Source organism: Vanellus vanellus, assembly GCF_965231255.1.
Source record: "Vanellus vanellus genome assembly, chromosome: 1".
NCBI lineage: Eukaryota > Metazoa > Chordata > Aves > Charadriiformes > Charadriidae > Vanellus > Vanellus vanellus.
In genome coordinates, this window is record NC_138905.1 from 196,264,818 (window position 1) to 196,287,554 (window position 22,737).

General features: G+C 36.7%; 1 protein-coding gene across 4 annotated transcripts in view; it reads right to left on the bottom strand.

Annotated features, from left to right (window-relative positions):
- NBEA (neurobeachin) overlaps nucleotides 1-22,737 on the bottom strand; it is a gene marked incomplete at its 5' end in the record, with an annotated part of 525,299 nt that overhangs the window by 308,744 nt on the left and 193,818 nt on the right. For all 4 annotated transcript variants that reach the window (XM_082492157.1, XM_082492158.1, XM_082492156.1 and 1 more), the window contains 3 exons: nucleotides 4,666-5,104; nucleotides 18,909-19,004; nucleotides 20,393-20,561. In XM_082492157.1, the coding sequence (XP_082348283.1) occupies nucleotides 4,666-5,104; nucleotides 18,909-19,004; nucleotides 20,393-20,561 (704 nt within the window). The remainder of the gene's footprint in view (nucleotides 1-4,665; nucleotides 5,105-18,908; nucleotides 19,005-20,392; nucleotides 20,562-22,737) is intronic.

The window sequence follows — 22,737 nt, forward strand, 5'->3', positions numbered from 1 at the left end:
AAAATAACTGATCTTCACATTTCCAGGAACTCAAGATTTTCTGCTTATGCAAGCATGCTTCCTACTGAAATAAATCTGTTATAGTACAGAAAATATATGTAAATTACCTCACTTTGAAAAAATAATAAATGAGACACCAACCCAAAAGCTCTCTCAATTTCAATAGCAGCACCCCTCTAAAATTCTCCACTAGAAAAAAGCAGTGTGGAACAAATGTAAGCTTCAGAATGCAGTACTGGGTAGAATCACAAATAAATTCACAAACGTGAATGGTCTAGGTTGTGTCTAGTGGGACGAATGCAAATTGACAAAAAAACAGAAACAAGAAATCCCCAAACCCTAAAAATCAATACCAGGGACTGATTTTTGTCAGACAAAAGATGAGAAGGCAAAAAGGAATTATTGGTGAGTTATGCTCCATTAGTTGCAAATCTAGGTGAAATAACCCTTTGTGTTTGCTTCTAAAAATGTCATCCTGGATGCCGTTTTCAAGGAATTCAGTCTGACGTTAAAAGACATGTCATAACTTTGAGGATCCAGGCTCCAGTGTCCCAGAAATCTGTTTATACAGCTCATAATGTAATTACAGCTACCTTAAGACAGATGAGGCAGAAGGCAGCCATATATTGAAAACTAATTGAAAAATGCAGTTGTCCAGAAGCACTTGTGGGGAAGAGGTCTCTGAAAAGCTGCTCAAAGCTTCAGAGTTTGAAGCGAAATTTTTGATGTTGTCACTCTCAATCTATTGAAGAGCTGACAGACAATCAAACCCGTCTGGCTGGCTGGCAGCTCATTTTGCTGGCAGGTGGCAAACAATTAGACACACCAATTTGTGCCTCCTGATGACATTAAAGCATGAAACTAAGTTGTATGCAGGGCCTAGTGATTTGTGTGAAAGCATTTCAAAAATAATACTCTTTGCCGTGGCAACTCATTTCAGACTGCCACCTCCCATTACGGCTTTGAGCGGTGAAGACGACAGACTTGAGTTACGTGCGGTGCAAGGCCGCTTCTGTTCAATCCGTCATCAGCGCCCCCCGAGACCTCAATCCCCTCCTTTCATCAATATCACCTCATCATTTACATTCGATAGTACTTGAACTGCTGCATACATTAACTACCACACAAGTCCTATTTGATGAAACGTGTTGGACACGTTTTCTGCTTTTATATTTCATTTATAACTGCACAAATTCTACGGAAGAGCACACCGTAGCCTATTACACAACATACGTGAACATATTAGCAATATACCGTTAAAAGAACATGCAGAGCAAAACACATCATATTAAATGATAAAATAGAATTCTTAATGTCAATTCTATTTCCAGGAGTTTGCTTTATATGGCATTTACCCGCATGTAAGAGCAGTGATTATAGTTAAAGAAATATCTTTTCAACAACAAAGATACTGTAATTTTTCTGCTAATAACTTAATACCTCAACTCTTCTTTTACAAGGCACTCAGCCATCCAAATGCAAAAAATGCAATAAAAAAAGTCTAGCCTCACAAGGACTAGGACTATCTTTTGATTAAAGTGAAAAATACGTTTCTCTGACTTCAATTTACTTATAAACATGGAATCACCCTGTATATTTTATAAAAACTGAAACACATAAAACCTGACGAAACAATACACTCCATTGCTCATGATTCTCACTAGAGAGGCTAAACGTGACCAATAGCCACATTGCTCAGTGAAGTACCAAAAGCTGCATAAACTACAGCAACAGAAATATAGCCCACGGGTACAGCGTTAACTTTTAAAGAATATGCAGTGCATATTATTTAATTGTTAGTTTATATCGGTAAACACAATTATATTTCCATGAGCAAGCACAGAAAAACAATCACGTCATTTTTTTCACTGTTTCAACTGTAAGTGGGATACTATAGGCAACGCAAAATATACATAAACACCACAAGCTAAAATTCATGTTGCTTCCTCGATATTTTAATTAATTCTAATATTCTTTCAATATATTATTCAAGCTTTTTTCCCCTCCTAACCTTAGTTTCAGCCCCCATGAAAAGTTACAGGGTCAAGATCTCAATCTGCTTCTCCTTTGTAATTTTAAAAAGAAAATCGACATTGTCACCCATCTTTTGCCTCCAAAGATTGGCACAGTGGTCAAGTTAAGTACTTTATAAACATGAGCAAAGCGCAGAGAGAAGTGTTTGCCTGAACAGTGGCCATCATTCAGTAATGCAGCCATGAGGCGCAACCAGCCGTTTGAGGTCCTGTTTTAGCGAGATGCCCACAGTTCAATAACACTCGTTTAGTTGTAGGTAAGAATTTAACACTCCCCGATCTGGGACCTGCCATTTTTGGTTGTATTAAAAAGCACGACCTACCTCACTCACCAAAATCAGATAGCAGGATGATCTATTGAAGAGAACAAAATGTGCCAACAAAATCGATACAAATGGGTCTTCTTTTGCCTAAACTTCAACCATTACCACTATTTTTGCTGAAGAAGTGAACAATGCCAAGGGTTAACATGATAGAACATATGCTACCAAGCTACAAACATAGCTGTACACTTTGTACAGTAAATCATGGAATCACAACTTGGTCAGCAGAGTAACTGGATAGGGAAAACCCAAACGACTAAACCTTCTTGGCTCATAAGCAAACTTATTAAGTATGAAAAGCCTACCAAATTCTGTAAGCTGTAGACATGAAGCACCTCTCAAATAATTCCGTAATTCTTTGTTAGGAACTACTAATAATGATGTTCAAAACGCATAAGCAGTCACATTGTTGCAAGAAGAATTTAATGGAGGTGCTCACACTAAATAGAGGTTATGGCCAACCTACTGTAGCCTGTTAAGAGTTTTTAATGCTTTCTTACAACACCATAATTTAGAAACGCAGAATAAAACTCATCTCTTCAATCATCTTGATGTTAAGTTCCCTCTAACATCATGAGGTGATATGCTCCATTTTAATTTACGTGTCCGGCATTTTGTAAATTAATAATAACCCTCTGAACGAAGTATTTTTCTTAATTGACCAAGGCAGAAATTTAGCTGAAGAGGTTCAACTAAAGTAACCTTTTGCTTGTTACAGTTAGGTACTATTAGTTCCACATGCACCACAAATTTCTGTATTGCTTAACGTACAGGAATGCATTCTGGAATATGATGGTTCCTCACAGAGGATTAAAGAAAAATTTCTAACCACATAGGGAAAAAAATATTTTTCGCTTCACACTGAAATCGCTCTAAAATCAAAACATGCAGATTGGTGAATAAAAAAATATCCTTTTAATGAAACAGCTGCTAAATGAGCTTTTCTCTGAAATAGCCTTACGACCTAAAATAGTATGAGAAAGGGATATATTAATTGCTTCTAAAACACATTTAACTTTTCCAATCTCGATCCAATCTTCTTTGTTACAATAGATGCTATCTGAATTTTTATTGAATTATTTCGGAAAAGTAGCCTCAGTACTAATATATATACACACAGACAAAAAGGCACCAGCTTTTCTATGGAATTCCTAACGAAAAAATGCTTCTTCACTTTTATTCTATAATTCTCATGTATCTTCTTGCACTTTACTACTGTTTACATTACACTGAAAACATTGATCGCATGTTGTTTTTCTTCGGACTTTAATGAAGAGATTTGTGACATTTTTTGCAGGTTTTCTGTAAATGCAGATGGATTGTTCTCATAAATCACAACACAGCCATTTTCTTATTTTTTCCTTCCTCCAGAATTTTAATTCTTGTACCTGCATGATGAACTAACAGATTCCTACAACTTTGTTAAAATTTTGAGACACGATTTATCGTACCTTTGAGTTAAGTCTTGATTCCACTTTTTACTTTTTTAAAACATTTTTAAACATTTTAAAACATTTTTATGGATCAACGGCAGGTATCCTGTCATAGTGGAAAATGTAACCACATCAAGAGGCATAAGAGTTAGCTCTTTGCAGAGGTTAAGACTGAACCCACAACGGAACAAGGTTACGCTTCTTCTGAAAGGATGTTGTTGATTGCACATCTTATCACAACTTCTATGTTCAGGATAACTGAGGTGGAATGTGCAATGAAATAAAACTATATTCCTTAGAAGCTTAAAAGCTAAAGCCTAAAAGGAAACAAAGGACTCTGTGGAAATGTTCAGCAGTTTATTTTTAAACACTAAATTTTGAGCTTATTTGCTTTCTGAGGACCTAAAAGGAAACTGGTTTCCACCATGACCATGCAAACAATTTGCCATGGTCGAAGCATTTCAGTACCAGAAAACAGTGCAACGATGGATCCAATTAAGATTTAAGCCTTTGAAAGAATATTCGAGTGAAATTCTGCAGTCAGTCTGTTCTATATCAGCAGATATTACCCCTCCTCCTCCTCCTCACTAAAATGCTGTTTTAAAGGAAAAAAGATTTTATTGCAAAAATGTTTCTTTACAACAGGCTTGTTTTCCAAGTACCTCGTAGAGTTTTATTCACTGCTGACAGAGAAAAACAAGGTGAATTACTTTTGTCTATACTATACAGTCTGTTTTGGTAACAGAAAAGGAGAAGCAATGCAGCTGCTTTTTAATATAGTCTAATACAAACGAATAGAAGAACAACTATGTTAAAAAAAAAATCCTTCAAATTTCTGAATAACACCGATATAAAATAATGAATCCAGCCATATACCTGTCAAATGAGTGAAACTGCATGGGAAGAATAGCATGAGCTTCTCTCTTCAGTGCAGGATCTGGGTACGGGATCGGATCCGGACCACATTCTGCAATTTCAACAGGGGCTGCCACAAGACTTTTCAGTATTTCCTTAACATTGATGCCTTTACTTTGGCTGATACTGGATATCGATGATGCGGGTTTCAAGATTTCACTGGGGCTTTCTGTTAAGCTCTCCTGAGATTTCTTCACTTCCGAAGACAAAGTAGACAACAGCTCGCTCATAGCATCAGGGCCTGTGCTGGTCTCCAAGTCTGTCCCATTCAAAATATTGGGCATCTGTTCATCTCCAATTCCAGAATCTGTATGAGGAATAGAGCTTTCCAGCTGAATATCTTCAACTGGTGTCGGTGTTTCTTTATCTTTGATATTTTCTGGAAATACAGTTGGTGTCTCTGCAGTGAAACAGAGATTATGAACAATATTTATAACTTAGTTTGATTTTTTTTTATTCCTAAAATTATGATCATGAGGTTTTACAAGACAAACGTAAGTGTTAGAAAGGCCACAAATCTTAGTATTTAACACCTTAGAATCTCATTCTACATACAAAACATTTTGCTTTCACCAGCTGTTTGGCATATATAAAGGCTTGGAAGATGGAACCCAAAGTTGCATTATGCAAGCTCAGTGACATTTAGAAATTACAGCCCACTACTCACACAGTAATCAAACAGTAGAATACTGCCAGCAAAAACGACATTAAAAATTATAACCTATCAACTGCATATCTGTATGATCTGTGAGACTACTGGAAGAGAAAAATGCAATCGTTTATGCTTTAGGATTACTGTAAAATTTAGTCTTTTTATTGCTGTCCGCAAATATTAAGCTTGCTTTCAAAAGAAAACTGCTAGACCTTGTTTGCTTTATCTTTTGTTTAAAATTTGTATTATACACATTTTTACACACATATCATTACATTGAATACAAATTTATTTATACACGAATGAAAAAAAAAAAACGTTATTGTTCATTCTTTAGATAAGTCCCCCATCCCCACAAAAGGTAGAGTTCTGTATTTTTTTCTGGAAAATGTTAAGAACAAAATAAACACAGCTTTATAGACACGAGCAAGTGAAATCTGTTGAGTTTGGAACATTTCCAGATTGGAATGGACTCTACAACATCTTGTAACCGAGAAAAGTGTACCTTTATTAATTACTTCAGTGAAACAGACACAACAACTTCATTAAATGAGAATAATTTGCTATGCCTAGTGGAAAGTTACTGTGAGTTGTGAATAACTTCCATATTCATCTTTTTGGTTATATTTTTTAGAGCAACAATGACAAAAAGCTTGCACTCAAACTGATTTTTTAATTTATTTTCAAACTACTTTATTTTCATCGGAACACTTGTCTTGATTATAAAATTTAGCTGGCCTGTGTATAAATTAGAAACACTTTTTTTTTTTTTTTTTATGGTTCTGATATAGCAGTTTAGATGTTATGGAAAATTTTTTACAATGTACTTAGATGAAACTCTGCCCTTCTGCTTATTCCAAACACAATGTCATTCAACAATATTAACTTCAATAACGATCACATAACTTATTACCGATTGTTTGATAGTCAGGTGTAAAATATCTACATATTTATCACATGGGCACAAATGCATGTGTACGCATGTACGCATAAAAAACTCTTTATAAGATTATTTACGTTTGAACTAACAGTAGTGTAAAACTTCATGTGTACAAGTATTAACAGATACAGATAGAACAGAAGACACTTTTAAAAATACAGAGCAGAATAATCCATTATAAGGAGTATTGTTTTCTCCTTTTAACAGCCATAAATGCCGAAGCCACTTCCTTCTTCTCTTTCTCCTAAGTGCCTTAAATACATCTTATCGAATAGATACGAGCCCTGCTTTGTCACGCAGGAAGTAGAAACTGGATTTATGAGCTGCATAAAATGCACTTAGCATCTGCTGGGTCAGGAAGTAAAAAAACCCACCGTATCTACTTAGTACTGCCTATATTTGGCAGAGAAGGACATCTGATCCACAGAATGATCCTAATGAATTTTCTGCTTGCTTGTCTCTTTAAACCTCATCCACACAAAGACAACACTTCTCAACTGAAGGGAAGAGTAGGACTGGACTGCCGCTCAAGCAGATTGTTGCCCTTGTAACGTACGGTCAGCAAAATAGCATGAGGTTCCATTATTATGTAAATGAAAAGAGGGCAATAAAAAAGAAGAGGGTCCACTACACGGTGAAGTTAGAGTACACGGAACCTCGATTTTCATTAAGGTCAACAATGCTGAACACAAACCTAAAGACAGTAAAGCTAATGGAAATGTGGTTGTGGAAATTCAGATACCCTAACTAAAGCAGAAGAAAGATTTTAATGTATTAAAATCATGGGAATGAACTGACTCTGAGCCAATTTTGAAAGAAACAGTCTACAAAATTACTGGTCTAGTAGCAAGTACTTTTGCCAAACAGGTAAGTGGAGATAGCAACGTACAACTGAAGAATACCAACACATGCTTTTTCTTTACAAGAAAGGGGAAAAGGGGATCTGGACAACTACAAGTCTTCAGCTTAGACAACTACAAGCCAGTAAGCAAGATTTCAGGACTTATTTTGCAGTAAAGAATAGTAATGGAATGGAACAAGATAGATTACAAAATACCTTTGCTAAAAGAGCTTTTTAAATACTTATTGCTCCAAGAAAATAAGGGCCAATGTAGTAAAATTCCGTAATTTAGTCAGGAGAACATGGAAACTAATAGAAAGTAGGAAAAGACACTGGCTAAGAAGGAGACATCAAATATTTAAAAAAAAAAAAAACAAAACATCAGACTACGGAAAACTACCGTGGGAGTTATCTCTTTTAAAATATTAATACAGATCTCAGATGAAAAAGTAAAAACATTGTGGTGAAATTTGCTGATGACAAAGTCACAAGGTACGACTGCTGCACAGAAGGATGATTATAGGAAGGAATTATGACAGACCTGTATATTACATTTAATAGTGAAAAGCTGTGCATCCAGTGACTAATACAGAGATTCCCATTATAATTGGCATTCATCAGCTGGAAAGGACTGAAGAGAAGGACCTGCATACATCAGCTACTGGGTAACTATTCAGTTACCAATACAACATTGCTATGGAAAAGGCAACTGTGATTCCAAACTTTTCTGAAGAAATAGCTCCTGCAAGAGTCAAGTATTAATGGCATTAGAGATGGCGTTGGTAGGGTTCGTTATGGAATACTGTGTACACTGTTATATTTGAGAAGAAGGAAGTGCCACTACAGAGATCCACAGTGATTGACTGTTGCAGAAAAAAAGAGTTTGGCTGATACAGACCGGTCAAACTAGTACTGAGAGGGTATACAACAGCTATTAGACATGTATTTTCAGGATGTAAACTCCAGAAAAAGGATTTAAGTTAAATAGAAGAATTGGCATGAGAGAAACTGAGTGCAAACTCACCAGGAATACACTTAGATTGAGAAGTGACAGTCACCACTACGGAATTAAGGTTCTGGAATAGCTTTCCAGGTAGAGTAGGAAATTCAAAAATCAAAACTAATTTCAACACTCTAAATAGGACTGTACTTAATTACTCATCAGGTGCTTTGTAATCCTTTGTTCCCAAGTGACAATAAAATGCCTAAAGGATTGCACCATTTGAAGTTAAAAATGGAAGGACAATTAAATTTGTGTGCATAGAATTTAGATATGACATAATACACAATATGTAACACTAATTAAAGTTATTTAGAAAAAAAAATATCAAGAGAAGTTATTCTATATACAGGTAAGTGTATGGATACTTGATATCCACAGAAACCAGACTTTTATCTTTACTTTTCTTACTAATATGAATATGCTGCACTAAGTCAATTAAGCTTAGTCTGATTTATCGCTATGAATAACAATCTCTAAAAGCTACCTAAATCCAATGCATTAACTCTAATTTTTAAAACATCAAGCAAGCTAAATGAAGAAGGGTTTAAAAGGTTCAATTTACTTTTTGTAAATCAAAGGAAAATAAAGTCAGAACAAATAAAACTGCCTAACAACTGTCTCTCAAATAAGAATACTAGCAAATTAGTATTGGGGAAATTTGGATAAATATGTCTGAAAAGATGTATTATAAGACCTTCTGGTTCAGTAGTATTATTGGTACTCTAAAAGAGTAAATTAGGTAAATTATAAACCCCTGAGCATGGGTCATGAAACCCAAGCGATTTTAGTTACAACGCTGCATATCCACAAGTTTTATTCCATGTTTATTCATAATGTGTCATAGCACTTCTGTTGTCTTCTGAATTCACGAATAAAGTATACTGCTTCATAATGTTCTTTCGAAAAATCTTAAACCGGTAACGCGTATGCTTTTAGAAAAATCCTAAATACTCAAAGCAACTTAGCAAAATGATAAACATGAACAGAAGCAAAGATATAACTGATTGCATCTGTCTTTGTTATAACATTGTGACAGTAAGCCTGTAAATTTTCAGCAAACCTCATCAGTTTTCTGCAGCACAAGGCCATGTCAGTAGACAAAGCAGGAACATTACTAGATCTAGTGATCTTAACCCTGTCAGAAATAGGCAGTTGGAAGCCAGATGCCTCCTTCTTACTGTTTTTCATTGTAACTAATGAGTTCATCTACTACATTATGGGAAAAATATGGGCTTAAGTTAACTAAATGACATATTGTATATCTGGTGACCTCATCCGTCACGCTCCTTCCCTAAAATATCTTGTTTGCTTGTGATTTATGAAGTGTATTGCAATTGTTTTAACCTACTGAGTTACCTAAATAGCACTTGCACTGCTTCCATATGCCTAAAATATACCCCCCCCCCATGTTTATTAATAATGAGACCTTTCATATCTGTGGTAAATTCATACAATTTTGCCATTATAAAAAATGACACCACAAAATATTCTGGTTTTAATCTTTATTTACTTTAAAAAATGGAAAAATTGTGTGTATGTTCCTGTGGTCCTTTTTCATTTCGTTAACTCCCCCATTAGGTAAAAATCAGCTGAAAATTTTCAAAAGTAAAAAAGTATGACAACTATAGGGTTATTAAGGGTTATTAAACATTGGAATAGGCTGCCCAGAGAGGTGGTGGATTCACCATCCCTGGAGGTGTTTAAGAAAAGGGTAGATGAGGTGCTTAGGGACATGGTTTAGAAGTGGTGGTGTTTTTATCAGGGTAGGTTAATGGTTGGACTTGATGATCTTAAAGGTCCTTCCAACCTCACTAATTCTATGATTCTATGATTCTATTCTTTTTAACTGCTTACAATATGGCTGAGAATTTATTTGAAAGTCATACCATCCCAAATTGTTGTCAAATTTCTGCTGTAAACAATATAGCAACATTTGGCAACAGAAGGTTTGGGGCAATCTTGATACAGGAGTTGCTGCCACCTTTCAGTCTGCATGTGCACTGGAGAATTTAGGAGTTGTTTTCTGTACAGCTATCTTAAGGCATCGATAATAACTGTATTAGCTGCCTTTCACATACCCGTTTGTAGTATTCTACAAACCTTCAGGGACAGTGCACTACAAGCTGAAAATGCTTTCAATCCAACCAGGCAGTGATGTTGTAGCTTCCTCCATAGGTGGCAGAGCCAACTAACCGATTCCTAAGCTCTAGGCTACACAGAGAGAGTGAAAAAATTCTTCCTAGCAACATCAACCTACTAGTTTTCATATACGAGAAGCAGCACAATTAAACTGAGAAACTAAGTGTGGGGACAGAATCAAAGAGTAATAAGGGTCTGAGTTAAAAGTACATTGAAAGGAGTGACCAAGAATGGAGTTGCAATGGAAATGTTCTCAAGAGGCTGAGGCACAACAGCGTGAAGAATCACCTTAAGCGAAACATTAAGACACCGAGCTCCTATGTATCTACTCAGGACCTTTTCTCCTATTGGCATTTCTATTTTTGTGTGGAAGTTATAAAATGAACAGAGTACAAATTCCCAGTAGAGCGATCGTGGTCATGGCCCAACCACATAACGTGTACTCATTCTGGCAGCCTGGCCAGTGTTACTCTTCATGTAATAACTATGCATTAATAGGCCAATCTGGTTGTGCCTCACTGATGGAATTCACGGGGATCTGTTATTTCTGAGGCAAGGTTATCTGAGCAACGCTGACTTTTATTTCGCAGAACTCATTTGCTGTTCTGAACACTTTTAAACAAGTTTCCTTGTTAATCGAATTATAAAGAAGTGAGGAAAAAGAGCCTGGCTCAGGGTTACTGTTTGTCATTCTTGCACTACCAGGCTTTCATCGAGGAAAATGCTTGATGAATGCAGCCTGCATCTATTATTTAGCCAGACCATTTACCCAGGTTTCTCAAATTCCTGCCAGACCAAAAGCGGGCCCTTTGCTTCTGCAAGGAGAGCAATGCAACAGCGCAGAGTCAGTTGTCTGTCTAACAGAGGACCGGTAATCGTGTACATGAAGAAGTGGAAATAGAGTGCGTGGCACCGCAGCATCTGGCTGGGAAGAGTGAAAGCCACAAGCAGGGATAGGCCGGGGCTCTGACACGAATGGCTGAGGGCAGGAGGAACACAGCTGAAAACTAGGGGACTGGGGAAGGTCAGATATGAAAGAATCCAGGGTGGGTTGGCAATTAGAAGGGCACAGATTTTGGGACAGGAGATTTAAGACAGTGAATTTGGAATTTCCTTTTAACCAGAGTGGATTTATGAGGAGAAAGGACGTAGCTCTGGCCCAGGAAAAATAGAGAGGCTCTGAAATGGGAGAGAAACAGAGCAGGAGAGACAGGGTGGAGAAATCAAGGTTGGGAAGCGATTGAAGAGGACAGAGCCATCATCAGCCCCTTTTCACAGCTGGACACCTGTAACTGCATGCCTTCTCTTTTTGATCACTAGAAATTGCTTCTATTTGCTCAAATTCCTCAAAAGTCTTATCTGTTTCTTTCCCACAGTCATGCCTGGACTGAAGCAGGCAGACAGGGCAGCTCCTTCTACCTTCACCAAAGAAAGGGTATTAAAAAAGGCACTTATGACAGATATAACTCTTGATTTGTTTAGGCAATGTCTTTAATCAATGTCTTAATTCCTCCTTACTAATCAAACCTCTTTCACTCAGTGCTTGATAGATGTACACCAGTCTGATTGATTACCTGGTTGCCAAACAAAATGCCAGCAGTACTAAACCAATTCATTAACTAAAAAAGACTTAGAATAAATTTAAGAAAAAGAAAAGTTGTATTAAAGAAATGTCAACTTTACAGTATAAAAAATTTGAAGCAAAAAACAAATACAAATTAGGAACAATATGATAATGTATTTTTTCTAGGTGAATTTCCCTAGTTTTTGTCAGTTTCTCTTTTTTTACTTAGTTTTCATTTTTGTCATGTGTAAAACACACAATGAAAAAATAGATTAGTTGGCAGTGATCTATAATATCTGTTTTTCTGACCTGTGCTGAGAAAGCTGATGTTTTTGTGATTAGACATTTCTTGCAAAAGAAATAAAAAAACCCCAATCTGTCATCTAGTTTTACAGCATCCAGCATCAAAAAGTTAACAGTGAAGCACAGATATGTTCCATACATATGATTAAACTTATACTAAAAATGTGCAAACCTCTCTTCTGATGCCTTAAGTAGTTGGCGAAGGGCAATAAATATTAGATCAAGGTGTTCTTATTACTATATCATGATCTTCAAATGCATGTCCTCTCAGAGGCAGTTGGAATAAGCAGCATATATTTCATCAGGAAAGCAGTATGATAATTTTGGGCAGCAGGCAGAAATTCAGTAGAATTCAAATTTTATGATTCTCATGATTATCATCCATGTCCCTTATAACATTTCCCTCAGTTTCTTGAAAACATATGTACAACTAAATTTGGAGGAAGATGGAGCTATAAATGTTGTCAGGACTTTGTGGAGGCAAAAGATATTGTCACAGGCAGTGTAAATTAGGCCTTTAGTCCATTCTGCATAGCTGGACTGCTATCCTTATGCAAAATATTTGGTTTAAAAATGGGCGGGAAATATCCATGCTACGAGATTAGCAATACAAACAACAGGGTAGCAATGTATAATACCCCAAAGTACTGTATACCTATGACATCAGAAAAATGCTTTATTTGTCTTCAAAGAAAAGGCTATTTCTGCAACTTTTTAATATAGTTTGTTCTGTCAAGAAAAAAAAAAATCAATAGCTTCCAATCCATCCACAGCACATGCCTTTAAGAAATCTGTTCATTTATAGTGCTTTGGGAAAAATACATACAGTGATATCAAGCGAGTTGAGAAGCCAATCCATTTTTGATAAAATGTTGTGATAAGCTACATATTGATTTTCTTTGCACAATATGTTATAAGGTGAATTGCACTCTTGCGATGCTTTCATTTCCAAAACACCTCGGAATAAAGCTAAGTGGAAACATCGATTTTCAACTGAAAATATCTTGCCATTATTTGGTTAACATTAATTGTGTTCTCAGTAACTAACAGGCTGCCAGCTGAAAAAAAAAAGATTATTCACACTTTTCCACTGCTGGAGATGCGGAAAGTGCTGTTGAAAGAAACAGTAGTCCAGTAAAGCTTCAAAGTAAGCAAGGATAGCTTCAGTAATGATCAGAATTGAGAAAACTCATCTTAAGTGATCTTGACTACCATAGCTAAAATGACTTCAAATTCTGTAATTTGAAGAGGTTAGTCGGTTTTACATGATAAGGCTTTTTAGCTGCTATTAACAGAAGATACCATGCTTCTCTATTTCTCCTGTGTCTTATTCCAAAGACCAGATATTTCCGCTCTCAAAATATGTACTGATTACCCTCTACCTGGTAAGAGAAAGGGCTACTCTCAATTTTTCAGTCTCAACTTCCCTACCTTCCAGACATAACAGAGATATTGTCATAGCAATTCCGGGAAAACATCCCTATCTTTACCAGAGAAGTCAACTGAGAACAAAACATTCTTTTCTAAGCTACTCCAATTGCTGCCATTGCAGAAATACAGATTTCAGCATTTTATGCTCAGTTCGCAAGGGTAGTTCTTGCTGACCAAAAGTAAAGACCACTAACGATGTCTTGACGAACACCGTTTTATCTTAAAATGGCTGTGGGAACTGGCAAGTTCCACTGCTCAGGTGCACTTTCAGAACATGCCATGAAGTCAGAAGCCGTGTAAGAGTCTTGATAACACTTCTACAAAGACCTGAACCTCCTCTGATGTTAAAATTAATGTCATGTATTTGCTCGCAAAATAAAACAGAAATTTGTTTGCCTTCCATGGGAAGTAGCTTTGCTTAGTGGGACTATCTTCATCCTTCTGAATTTGAAAGCAAGCTTTTCAAAGGACTTGAAATCATTCCTCATCACCAGGAGTAGAGATGAAGCTTTAGCACCGCTTCTCTCCTAAATACAACACAGCTAGGATTTCTCACACACGATCTTTGTGGAACATGCAGCTAAAGATGAAAGCCAAAGACTTTTATAAAGGGGTTTGTGAGTACATCAGACCTCAAGGAATAGTCTCCTTCGAGGATCTCAAGGATTCAGCAGGCAAAAAAGGAGACTGGAATACTTATAGGAGAAAAAAGAACGAAACTGAAAATTCCCTCAACCATACAACGAAACAAATGAGTGTTCAAACACACCTTAAAACGGAGAAAGGTGCAGATTAGTTGCATTGCACTCTGTTAGACAGGTAGAGAAGAAATAAGGCGCTATCGGAGGGACGACGATATGTGGTGCTCAGATTAACTAGATGCCAGGTACAGAGGGAACATGCCTGCCAATCATTACATTGAAGACATTACGGAATCGTTTAGATGGATATCTAGTTCCTAATTTCAAACCATATATATGTAGTACTCATAAAGAAGGGTATGTATCATGAGTGTATATGTAACAAATTGTAGCTGTCTATGGGATGGGGATATTACTAAGGCATGTGTCATTAGACTGGATTAAGTGCCTGAGATTAAAGAATCTAATGCCCGCTTTTGTCATACAGCAAGTTTTGGGTGTGGAGTTCAGTTAAGCCTAGCCAAAGGAGCCAGGATTAATCTGACCAAGGCAGCGGTCTACAATGACATCTACAGTGCGTGGAAAAAGATGGGGATTTCTAGTGCCCAATTTATTTATCTTTTAAGTAGATCTCTAAAGCAGGCCAGGTGAATTGTACCCTAAATATGCCCTAACGTCTCTCCACCTATTATAGAGGGAGACTAGAATGACTAGCTCAGATGTTGACTCACTACTGGTATTTTCCAGAAAGTACAACTCTCGTATGACTGATGATTAGAGATAAAAACTGAAAATCTAGTACGGAGTTTTTGGTCACGCTGCAATACCCACAGTGACAGAGACAGTGAGAATGATAAAGAACGTTTCTATCATCTTTGTCTAGTCAGGCGAAAACAACTCTCCCCTTCCAGCAAAAACATTTTTAATGCTATTCCCATCTTTACTACAGCTCCACATTGTAATTATGTTGAAGAACTTCACCACAGTCAGTTGAAGAAATCTGACGAACCAAAAGGTCTGTAAGGTCGGGCAACATTTTAGACCACTTGATAGGCTCCTGCATTTAAATAATTCTTGGTTTAAAGTCTCCATTTTGAAATCTTCACAAATGCAGAGAAACTGAGCCATACGACATCCCCAAAGCCTAACTCATTCTAATTCTTTGGTACTGTGAACAGAAAGAAGCAAGTCTGACAACATTCAGTTTTGTAGGACTGTGTTTCTCAGACATCCTTGAGATGCAAGAGAATAGTTCTGATCTCCTATTTTCCTTGAGACTGTGATACTAATCCAAAGAGCAATACTATATATGACCTAAAATAAATTGAAAAGAGAGGGAGCTTTCTTTTCATTTTGCAAGTTCTGCTTTGTCTACGCACAGACTATTTTAGAAGTACTGCAGACCCTTTAAAGTTATCAGGGACTAGTAGGAGAAACCCAAGGACTTGTGAAAAATTTATGAGAAGGAGTAAATCTACAGGTAGAGACACATTTTTCTTATCCCTGGGGATCAGTTTAGAAAGAAAAATAAATGTAGAAGTACAGAATATTATAAAGAAATAAACATATTTATTGTTAAATGGTAGTCATGGACACCATTGGTTTATTTTTTGCTTCCTGGGTTTGTCCTTTCTCCTTTAAGCACCATGAGATAACATATCGGTTGTGAACAATACTTGAATAACAGTAAAAGAAATATTATTTTACCACCTACTTATTTATTTTACCACCTATTTATTTTACCACCAACAAACTTTTGTAAGCAAAGGTAGAATACGTTTCCCTGCAAAGCGTATTTTAAAGTCTTTTATTTCAACACTACATTTTATTTGTATATAAGACCCTCAATAAAGTAGGCGAAGGTCAACATTTTATATGCTGAGAACCGGAAAGTTTCATATCAAGTATAATGATGTTGAAAATTCTTATAACCTGCACTTGACGCCAGCTGTAGCTACTCATAAGAAGCATACACCGACCACATACTCTAATGTGCCTGAGACAAGTAGGTTCTCACACAGCCTTAAATATATTTTAACTAAAGATATTGCCCCATGTAAAGAAAAAAAAAGGACCATCACTAAGAACAAAATCAGCAATACTGATAATATACCTACTCCTACCTTAACCTTCCCCTGACAAGTTACCTGGTCAGACTAGCAGATCCCATCTACTAAAAATAGATTTCTTTCAAGCAGACAATCTGTCTCCCTAAATTCATAGAGATCTCTCGCGAACAAGTCATGTACAGTTCTAACAATAATGATGCGATTTTTGTATTGAATTGGACTGACAAAGAACAAATCCTTTACATTCATTTAGTGTCATGTGGAATGAATAAAATAGAGACTTGACTTCCATGTGACAACTGACTTTTTATCCACTTTTTAATAAATAGGATTTTGCTTTAAAAATATGTCTTTGCTTTTAAATGCTACATTAAACCACTCTATCGTATGTTAAAATCCTTAAATTTAAAATAATATTCAAATATTACATGCTTGCTGCCAACATCCGAAAGCGTGTCAGATCACTAAAAGCAAAGCAATTGGCTTAGCCACTGGAACGAAAGATTCTTGCAATGACAAAAGAGGTTTTGACTTTTAGCCTTTCCTGACAGTGTTGGCGATTTTTTTTTTTTTTTTCATTTCACTTCCTGCTAATGTTGTTCAAAAACTGAGGAACTGGCATCAGAATATAAAAAGCGGAAACATTTTTCTTCTCTAACGGGTGAAGCAGTTCAGTATAAGAGGCTGAGACCTCACAGAGTTAAAACCTTGAAGGATGTAGTGACATCAACAAATGAAATAGCTAGAGATAACATTGCCTTTCTTGAATAATTTATTTCTAAAGCCAAACCACTTTTCTTTTGTATCCTGCTCACCCTTTTACTATAGCTCTATTGAACTATTTTAAAATCAAAACTGTATTTTGCTTGAACTCAAGGTAAAACAAGTACTGTAGACAACAGTATAGAAGACACAACTCTTAAAAAATGCTTTATCCGAAATATTTTGTTGAGTTTGTATGGCTGCCTGCATTTATTCTCAAACTTTTTTTCTGCTTTTGTTATGTATATTTTATTCATGTACTATATATGGATAAGAAGAAAAACTATTTGTTTTTCCCCTCCTTTTGCCACCCGTTACATCGAATGTCAAGCTTTGCACAAAGAGCAATATAATCTCATTTAGGTTGCATAATTTACTTCTATTGTATTAAATTTAATAAAAATTAAAAATTTAAATGTCTTTAAATAGCTGTGTTTTGAGGCAGTCTAACCAATCCCGATTTTCAAGCAAAGGTGGTTAAAATTAAAATATCCTATGCCTGATACACAGAAACATGCTCTAAATGCAAGGAAAAAAAAAAAAAAGATGAGAAAGCAATATTTAATGAACTTTTGGGGGTTTATTCTGTAGTATCACATGTTACTCTAGTACTTTTCTGAACTAATAGCAAACGATTCCTTTTTTCATCAACGATGGATTAAATCATACAAATGCCACTACGTCACAACAAAGAATATTACATCAGCATATTGAATGATCCAAAATATTTTTTTTCTTTGTAAGGCAGACAATAGTCTTATTAACCAAAATCACAAAGCCTTGCTTATTAGTTGCTAGAATTTAAAACAATTTATAATATACCTACATGCACACACCAAAGTTTAAGAAATGCCGGATTAACATAGTGACAGTTTTAGTTGATGTAATGAGTATTTTGACCTAATGCTCCCAGAACAGTGTATGATAAATATACGTCGCATTATTACGAAAGTAGGAAGTGAACTTTTTCTGTTCTTTATAAACAGGCTGCCGTTTTAAATCACTTCGGCTTTTTATAAATCAATCTTTTTACCCATTGAGATATCTCTAAATTATACCAAGAACATTTTCATCAGATAAAATTTTTTCAATTATTTTACATTTCTGTGTTCGCAGCACAGTGCATGCAAATAAACAGGGAAATGTACATGCAAAGTTGGCTAAAGTTACATTCAGGTAAGCCTCTCTTTTTCAAGTAAGGACATCTGAAAAACATCTTCCCTACATTATATAGTGTCTATTAAAACAAAACAAACAAACAAACAAACAAAACAAATCAGGCCCAAAACATTTAATAGTTGCTCTGGTCACAAAAGCGGTTTCCTTCAAGAAAAGCACAGCACATTAACTAACAGGCGTAAAATAATTCACAATACATACAATATCAGAGGTTTACATACCATCAAGAGGGCAAGAAAAAAAGCGAGAAAGGAAGGCAAAAGAACAGGAAAAGATCTGGGGAAAGGGAATACTACAAAAGTACTACATACTTTATGTGGTATGCAATATTTTTAAAATAGGCCTGATTTTATTTTTATGGACCTAATATTGTAGCAGAATAACCACAAACCAAAAGCATTTAAAATTGTCTTCATCCACTCCCTCCTCCTGACTGCTTTTATTTTATTTTATTGTATTTCATAATAAGTAAGGTTAATAAATGGTAGTAAAAGTGGGAAAGAGATTTCCTAGAGAAATGTAGGCAGGAAGTTAAAAGTTTTAAAGGTATCATCAGGTCTGATCTCCATGTAACCTGAGGCGTATACTTATTTATCAACAATTACATCACAGTTAGTTCTTGAATTACATTACATTAAATAAGAACACCCAAACAGGTTAGGAGATGATGTTAATATTACCTTTGTAAAATGAGTGGGCAAAGCTCTGCTCAGGAATTAACTTGGCAAGGAATCCATGGTTCAAACTTGGGTGAGGGATAGATGGTATGACCACAACTGTGGAGAAAATCATGGAATCAAATGTGAGCCAGCTAGTATTCATGTGTGGCCTGGTCCACTGTGGATCCATGACAGATATCCTATCTCATTGAAACATGCAAATATGGTATTATCAACAAAAAAAAATGCATTTCTAAAGGAAGAAAACAAGTTCTGTATCAAGAGATAGGAAACAGCATACCTATTATTTGGGCACTTCAAGAGCAACATTCATGGGGAAAAAGAGACACAGATAGATATAGATATATACACGCGCACACAGGCAAGACAATCATGGATGAAATCCTTCACTGAAACTAGCAGCTTCTTGGTGCAGAACCATAACATATAACCGGGAAGGCACAAAAAAATTATGATTTCTCATAATTGACTACGTTCATGTAGTATATTTAAAATGGAAAGCCTACAAGCACATGGACTTTAAAAATTATCTATAAGCAGTAAATTAAAACATCGTGATGAATCAGAAAATAGCGAGTAAATGTGAATATGACACAAACTAGAAGATAAATTCTATGAAGAATGAAAATTAGCAACTCCATAAATGAAGAAAGTAATTAAAAATCAATACAAAAAGGAAAACATACATGAAGAGCTTCACGGACAAATTCAGTTACTGTTTTCAGCTCTTTTAACACAGAAGGTAGAGTTATAATCAATCCAATCGGACTTGAAAAAACTTACTGAACTGACAGTGTAAAATATTTCAAACAAAGCGGGGTAGAGTGCGGATCCCTAATTTCTGATGGGTTCTGACAGCTAACAGACTCCCTCCCTCTCAGGCTGAAGAACACATGCTAGTAAAAACCACTACTACTACTAATAAAAATCACAAACACTTCAGTCAAAGCAGGCAATAGAAATGCTTCCTTTTTATTATATTGCTTCCATAGGCTTTTAACTGCAGGCACCAACGCAGCAGGACTCCAAGAAAGTACTCCACCACTACCCTTGCAAAGACCTCCTCAGTCAAACAAAAGGAGTTCATGTGGGCAAACAGCTGTGTTTGCTGTTTATCCATTTCATAGTATAGAGATTAAAGATATCTGTTCTGGCTAACAAATAACAGATTCAGGAAGTTGTGCTGATTAACCAGCTTGTACTTTACAGCTTTAACTCCATCAAGCACCCTGTTTCTTTTTAATTATTTTCAAATTAAAGAAAAAAGAGGCATAAAAAAATCAATATGCAAATGGAAATTAGTTACACCCTATAAGCAAATATACAGAATAACTGAAATCTGCCAGTGTACGTTAAAGAACCGAACTATTATAGAGGAAGACAGTAGCAAGTAATTTCCTGTTAAGATCTTCAGCTAGTGACTAAAAATACTTTTCTAAAAAAATAAAAAATAATCAAATAACATTTGGAGAAAACAAACGTACCTGTACTTGTTGGTGAATTTATTTCTTGTCTGATATTTCTACCTGCCTGACTCCCAGACCTTGCAGTTTCTCGTTGCGGTTCTAGTATATCGCGGTATTTGGAGACCATCAGAACAGAAATAAAGTAGACTACTGCCAAAGCTAAGAACTGAGCCTGTTTGCTGTCATCCTGCGTTGGAGAAAAAGGAACAGACCTAAAATATCGAGCAGTTCCAAGAATTTTCACACAAGATCATCAAAAGGCTAAATAAACAATACCCGAAATGTTATATCTGTTAGCATAGTAGCAAATGGATTTTGTAGCAGATTTAATGGATTTTCAATGCAGTGCTACACACAAAGCCAGAAGTCTGTGCCGCCTTACAGCCTGACCTGGACAGGCTGGAGAGTTGGGCAGAGAGAAACCTTATGAAATCCAACAAGGGCAAGTGTAAGGTACTGCACCTGGGGAGGAATAACCCCATGCAGCAGTACAGGTTGGGGGCTGACCTCCTGGAGAGCAGCTCTGTGGAAAGGGACCTGAGAGTCAGCAATGTGCCCTGGTGGTCAAGAATGGTAGGGTTGGACTAAATAATCTCCAGACGCCCCTTCCAACCTGACCATCCTGTGAAGGTGAATGGCATCCTGGGGTGCCTCAAGAAGAGTGGCCAGCAGGTTGAGGGAGGTCATCCTCCCCCTCTACTCTGCACTGGTGAGGCTGCATCTGGAGTATTGTGTCCAGTTCTGGGCTCCCCAGTTCAAGAAGGACAGGGAACTGCTGGAGAAGGTCCAGCAAAGGGCTACGAAGATGATTAGGGGATTGGAACATCTCTCCTACGAGGAAAGGCTGAGGGACTTGGGTCTTTTTAGTCTAGAGAAAAGAAGACTGAGGGGGGATCTTATTAATGCTTCTAAATACTGAAAGGGAGGGTGCCAGGGGGATGGGAACGGTCTTTTTTCAGTGGCGCCCAGTGATAGGACAAGAGGGAACGGGCAAAAACTTGAATACAGGAAGTTCCATCTGAACATGAGGAGGAACTTCTTTCCTTTGAGGGTGGCAGAGCACTGGCACAGGCTGCCCAGAGAGGTTGTGGAGTCTCCCACTCTGGAGACATTCCAAACCTGCCTGGGTGCTGTCCTGTGCAAACTCCTGTAGGTGACCCTGCTCTGGCGGGGGGTTGGACTAGATGATCTCCAGAGGTCCCTTCCAACCCTGACCATTCGGTGATTCTGTGATTAAGTACTGAATTTTACAGGTAATTTGGCCACTACAGAAATCTCTGGGACTATGGAGTGAATGGGTTTTTCAGAACAGAAGCCTGACTCTGGTCTGAGAGTGCTTTCGAGGCTTCCCAACAACAAGGGCAACTCACTTTTGCTGCCCTAAGGATGAGACTCGGAAAGCTCCTGCCACAACAAAGTAAAGGGTATTATGGCTGAGAGGGAAAAGTAAGCGTGCTGATGCTTTTCCAGCTAACAGTGGATGCATAAGCAGGCATAACAGCTTCTTGTAACGTGTAAAAGCAGGAGAGATATGACCATTGTTTTTCTTCCAGTAATAAATCCCAGTTCACACATTTTGACCTCTCCTTCAACAGGACTGTCAGCAGCAATCCCAATTTTCCAAGACTGTGATTTAAGTAAATGCTAGGACCACAACCACTTTGCTCTCTTCTTGTCCTCCCACCCCACGTAGTCTGCTGTTCTGTGGCAACTACCATCTATAGCTTAGATATCATCCCAACTGAGTTAAGCTGCTGTAGTTTAACTGAAATATCTTTTATTACTATTATGGTGTAAAGCCAACATGTTAGAATTAAGACTTCAGCCCCCATCGATTCCTATAGGGGTTTCACATCGTCTCAGTTCCATAAATATGCAAAAATTATTACAAATCCAGTGCTCGCTTTCCATGTTTTGTGGTGTTAATCTGGCTGCATGTCTTTGCAAGTCTTAAAATAACTAGAGATCCTCTTATTAAGTTCTTTCATAGAAATGCCAGAAACAATATTTCCCCTATTCCCTTCTCCTCTCGTGAAGAAAACAGTAGGTGACAGAACTATCTCCACCCAAATTCAACCTTGCCCTTTCAAGAGGATCAGGTCATTCTGACAGATAATTTTTTTTTGTGACAAGTTCTACTTTCTTCTTTTTAAAGCTATTTCTAACTTCAGTCTTCACTTTAATCCACTTGAACTTGGGTTGGAGAATTTTAAACATAACATATCTATTTGCATATATATAATAATTACTATTGTACTTCTTTCAAAAACACAATGTGCTACAGTTCTATGCTAAAAAAAGTTGTGGACAAATCTGAAAAACATTTTTATATGCATTTATATATAGTATATGTATATATAGGT